Consider the following 6,000-nt stretch of genomic DNA (forward strand, 5'->3'; position numbering starts at 1 on the left):
TATAAATACTCTTATTATAAAGGTAGGTGGTAGGGGTTGAAGGAAAATTATATTTCTGCTGCATTTTCGGTCAGAATAGTAATGCACTTTTAAGGATAATGGTTTTATGTAGGGGTGAGCAAACAGGTAAATTCAATCTGTATTACCCTACCCATATTCAATCCAAATTAAATTTATCCAACCCATAACTCAACTCATATTATTTACTAATATGGGTTGGGTAATCGATTTTTTTTCATTTAACATTTATTTGACTCATTTAACACATTTTTATCCGTTTAACACATTTTTGGCATGTTTAACACGTTTTTCACATTTTTCACGTTTTTGACACGTTTTGACACATTCAATACATTTTTCACACGTTTAACACGTTTTTGACACGTTTAACACGTTTTTGGCACGTTTAACACATTTATGACACGTTTAACACATTTTTTTAATGTTTTTTATATGTTTAACACGTTTTAAATATGTTTAACACGTTTTTGACACATTTGACACGTTTTTCACGATTATGACACATTTAACATATTTTGACACGCTTTTCACGTTTTGGGCACGTTTAACAAGTTTTGACACGTTTAATATGTTTTCCATGTTTTTCACATTCTTGACTCGTTTAATACGTTTTTAACATATTTTCACACATTTTTCATATTTTGGCACATTTTGACACTTTTAACATGTGTTTGACATGTTTAACTTGTTTCTCACATTTTGACACGTTTAATACATTTTTTTATACATTTAACATGCCAAAACGTGAAAAACGTGTTAAACGTGCCAAAAACATGAAAAATGTGTTAAACATGCCAAAAACGTGTTAAAACTTGTCAAAATATGTTAAACGTGTTAAAATGTTAAAAACGTGTTAAACGTGTTAAAATGTCAAAAACGTGTTAAATCTTGTCAAAATGTGCAAAAACGTGTTAAACATGTTAAACGTGCCAAAAATGTAAAAAAAATATGTTAAATGTACCAATATGTGTGAAATGTGCTAAAAATGTGTTAAATGAGCAAAAAACGTGTTCAACATATCAAAGATATGTTAAACGTGCCAAAAATGTGAAAATGTGTTAATGTGTGAAAACGTGTCAAATATGTCAAAAACGTGAAAAACATGTTAAACGTGTGAAAAACGTGTGAAAACGTGTTAAACGTGTTAAATGTGTTAAACATATCAAAAACGTGTTGAAATGTGTTAAACATATCAAAAACGTGTTGAAATGTCAAAAACATGTTAAAAGTGCCAAAAATGTGAAAATCGTATTAAACTTATCAAAAACGTGTTAACGTATTTAATATGTCAAAAACGTGTTAAACGTGCCAAAAACGTGAAAAATGTGTTAAATAAAAATATGTTAAACGTATTAAACATGTCAAAAACGTGTTATTAGTGTGAAAACATGTTAAACACGTCAAAAACGTGTTAAACGTGCCAAAAACGTGAAAACGTGTTAAACATGCCAAAAATGTGAAAAACGTGTTATAAGTGTGAAAACGTGTTAAACGTGTAAAAAACGTTTTAAACGTGTGAAAAACGTGTTAAACGTGTGAAAAATGTGTTAAACATGTCAAAAACATGTCCGACTTAAAGTTGGAAGATAATTAGTTTATATTAGATTAATAATAAAAAATTAAATTAAATTTATATAATTTGACTAACTTTAACCCAACCCAAATTAACCTCAACCCAACCCAAATTAACCAATCCAAATTAATACTTTGGGTTTGGGTTAGAGTTGTGTTTGGGTGTGGGTTTGGGTAAACCTAAATTAATACTTTGGGTTTGGGTTAGAGTTGGGTTTGGGTAAACCCAAGTTATGCTCACCTCTAGTTCTCGATGGTAGTTGAGTCATTAGAGAATTTGTGTTCCTCTAATAAATATATAATAATATAAATATATTTATTTACAAAGAATTTTATATTTAAAATAAATATTATTACATGTTATGGTTGGGCAGAGATGATAGTAAAAATTAATCTTCAATGTAGGATGAGATAGAACTCCAATCCGGCCATTGTCATTGGTAATTCTAATAACCAACATATTAAAACACATTAAGAAAAGAAATAAATCAATCTAAATTCTTAATCTAATTTGGTTCTTTTCCCTTTGTTATCTTTTTCATTTGAAGTTTACATTACTAAGAACTTAAAAGCATCTTGTTTAGGTGAACAGTTGTTTTTGTTTGAGTTCTTATTTAAATTGAGGTTTATCTCTAATTAAATGAATTTGAGAAGTTCATTATGAGTTCAGAGTTTGTCTAAATCTTATCCGAGTTGAAGTTTAACTGAATTAAGGAGTTCTATAAATATCACTAGGAAAATTTTAAAATCAAGTGTAAAAACTAATAATTGAGTAAATCTATAACGAAACAATTCCTTAGATTGACTCATTGATGAACGAAACCAACAGTTTCATCAAGGCCAAGGCATTATGGCCGGTAGGATTATACAAATGAAAAATATGATCTTCTCCGGCCGTTTCAACAATCGCCGCCTTTCCTTTCCAATTACTCCTTTTCAACTCCTCATAAAAACACCAAACTCTCTCATTTAAACACTCTTTCTCCGCCGCGCACACCAACACCCTCTCGCAACCCATCTTTCCAATGTTCGGATCCATACTAGGGTTTATCATCGGATCATCCAACGATCTCACCGTCGGGCAAGCGATTCGCCACAATTTCTTAAGATTTTCCATATTAGGGTTCGCCGCTTCCGATCCAATCGCAACCTCTCCTCCGAAATACGGCTGGACGATAATAACACCCATTAGCTTTGCTCCAAATGATAGCCCTTCCAACCCAACTCTTATACCCATACGGTACGCTATATTTCCGCCGGCGCTGTCTCCGGCGAAAAACACGCGTTTCAGATCTGCAAAGTTTTTCACCCATTCGTCTTCGGCGCTCACAGCCCATTTGACCGATTCCCATGAGTCTTCAAACGCGGCTGGCAATGGGTTCTCTGGCGCTCTTCTGTAGTTAACCGAGATGGCGACGATATTGGCTGCGGAGACAAGGGAGTTGAGGTAGTTATGATACATGGGAGAGAAGGGGGTTTCTATGCAGAAAGCGCCGCCGTGGAAATAGATTAGGAGAGGTAGTTTTGATTTCTGAGTCGATGGGTGAGGTTGTGATTTGGGTATGTATAGGCGGGCGGAAATGGCGTTTTCAGGGGAGATGACGACGTCCTTGGATTGGACGCCGGTTTGGGGATCAATCGATGGTGGAACGAATTCGCAGCCCATGAATCTTTCTACTGATCCGTCTTTGTAAATGCGAATCATGCCTTTGATCTCATGAACTATTTCGTTGTTTCTTATGTCTTCTTGATCGGCCATTTGAGAATTAGAGTCAGTATATCTCTACTCTGTTGTGTTATGAATTATAAATAAAGAAGATAAGACTAAAAATCCCCTCCACCTGTCGGTCTCTCAACTAAGTGTGAAAATATTGGGCAAATTTTTTAATTTTTTTTTATAAATTTTCAATTTGAAAACTCTATTTCATTATCCCAAAACATGAATTTATATCCTCGACTCTCCATCAATAAACTATTTTTTAAAGATCTGGATACTTTTGTTTAGTAAAATAATGATATTTTTTTTTGGATTACGGTTAAAACTATTTCATTAAAATCTTAAAAGTGGGGGGTCAAGAATTAAACTAGACAAAATTTAGCTATGATTAAAAGATGACAATCAAACGACCCTAAAGAACCTTATTAATAGCAATCAAACATACAAGAAACAAAGATTACAAAAAAAAGATTATAAACTGTATCAAATTCTAATTATCCCAATCATGATTTTTATTTCCATACCAACCTGATGTTTCAACATATTGTCTTCCCAATGTCATTCCCCTTTCCCTTCCTCTTGCAATGAAAGGGGGATGAACTGAAGATGTTGATGAATACTGCATATTCTTATTTTTTTTTCTTTATATGAACTTGTTCTTATTTGATAGAAATAATTATTCTTCAGAATTTATGAGCTCCTCACCTTGTTGTTCTCAACTTGAATTTCGATATCATTGTCATACTTCCTTCAGCTTCAGCTTTGGAATCCTTAACAACTTTAGATTCCTCTGTATCAACCTTGGAATTATCTTCTTTCTCTTGATTAACCTGACTATCTTCCTCTCTGTTTTCATCAGCAACCACTTTAACTTGATTTGATATAGAATCCTCAACCATCTCTTCAACATGATTAGGTTGAGGTTCCACCTCCTTCTTCGTATTACTTTCTTCTTGTACATAATTTTCTTTATTTTATGTTTCCTTTTTTTAACCACATTTTACTCTTTGAAAATAGACACATATATTTCGTTTTCCTGCATCTTTACTTTCTTACTTTTATGAATTTTCTAATCTTCTTCCTTAGCCAAATCATAGTTTGGGATTGCATGTTGATACTTGTGTAAGTTGAACAAATAGTAGTCTATTCAACAAGATAGTATGAGAGATAGGAGTTCAAACTTACAAGTGTTAAGACTTGTGATCTGAGTGGGTTTGTGTAGAGGCTATACAAATCAATGTCTTCTAGGGGAATCCATTTGGAAACAGAAGAAGGGGTGACATATGAGTTTTTATCTCCAGACATCCATAAAATTTTGTGTTGTCTTTTAATTGCTTCATTTATTCTTATATATGCCGCTTCAAATCCTGCAAGTATTTTCCGCACTTGAAACCGTTCAAGAGCTTGCTACGATTTGTCAATGAATAAAAAAGAATTTTCAATATCTAACAGGATTAAAATCGCATTTAAGTGAAAAATAGAACAACAATATTCAACCCCATTTTACTATTGTCTTCGATCCTAACAAACGGGTTTGAAGTTCTTGGTTTAATTATGTTGAATCACAGCCCGAAAAGCTTCCCAACATGATTGTAATGATGTTGGGTAACTATTTGGATAATGTTTGATCCATTCCAATCATTTTCATTAAAATCATAAATTTCAAAATAAATTGAAAATTTTGAGTTCTTGAATTGGTCAAAACGAACCAACAGTGTTCTTGTTTTGGTATCAATCAAATATATGTGATATAATGAGCTATTGGATAACTCCTTTCGATTCAAAACAACTTTAAAATCAAAAACCCAATTTTTGATCACAAACTGTTTTGAAGAAATTGATCATCATCCAGGTCGATTCATACCTAAAGATGATGATCAACATGTTCCTAAGAGCATTGTGAAGTTACTCAAGCTCTTAGATCAAAGAATCAGAGCTAAAAAATCAATTTTAAAAAAATGCACTATGATGTTCTTGAGGACTGAGGCTCTTAGCCTATGACCGAGAGATCCGACTAAGGATCCTCGGTCCGGACCGTAACCTAGGACCAAGAAAATCGACCTAGGACCAAGAGGGTCGACCGATGTTCTTGATCTATGACAAAGAAATCCGACCAAGGATTTTCACCTAGGACCGAGAGGTCTGACCTAGGACTGAGAGTTCTAACCCTAGGACCGAGAAACCCGACTGAAGATTCTCACCTAGGACCGAAACTCCTAGGGATCACGACCGAGAAATTCAAACTTGGGACCGAGGATCCCATAAACTAGGACTGAGAAGTCTAACCTAAGGACTGAACATCCAAGATTGGGAACGAGAGCTCGCGAATCTAGAACCGAGGGACTTAGCATAGAGCTAGCCCCAGACCAAGAGGTTTATATACCTCGACATAGAAACCTAACCCTAAGCTAGTCCATGATCGATATGTTTTTAAACCTAATCTAGTAAGATCAGCTAATGATCGAAAGTCGTTAGCACCTCGACCGAGGAACTCCGGTACTCAGACCGAGAGCTCTCGAGCCCATTCCGAGGGTCACTAGAACTCGACTAACAAAATCGAACACCATCCTTAAGACTCCGGTTTTAAGGCCTATTTGGTTCCACTTTTAAAAATCTAAAATTATTTTTATACAATTTTGACTCCAAATTATTTTCTAAAAATGCATTTTAAATATTTTTGGGATATTTCC

The 6,000-nt window shown here is 34.1% G+C and overlaps 1 protein-coding gene across 1 annotated transcript; it reads right to left on the reverse strand.

The window, feature by feature from the left end:
- Positions 1–2,372: 2,372 nt before the first annotated feature.
- LOC124942399 (probable carboxylesterase 2) lies at positions 2,373–3,364 on the reverse strand. Its single transcript, XM_047482900.1, has one exon. It carries the CDS (start codon positions 3,350–3,352, stop codon positions 2,390–2,392), a length of 963 nt encoding a protein of 320 aa, XP_047338856.1. The 5' UTR covers positions 3,353–3,364; the 3' UTR covers positions 2,373–2,389.
- Between the last annotated feature and the right edge of the window lie 2,636 nt (positions 3,365–6,000).

Source organism: Impatiens glandulifera, chromosome 6 (assembly GCF_907164915.1).
Source record: "Impatiens glandulifera chromosome 6, dImpGla2.1, whole genome shotgun sequence".
NCBI classification, from domain to species: Eukaryota; Viridiplantae; Streptophyta; class Magnoliopsida; order Ericales; family Balsaminaceae; genus Impatiens; species Impatiens glandulifera.

What these genes read in the sequence shown, in the direction of transcription:
- LOC124942399 (XM_047482900.1), bottom strand. Translation starts at nt 3,352, where the DNA reads ATGGCCGATCAAGAAGACATAAGAAACAACGAAATAGTTCATGAGATC.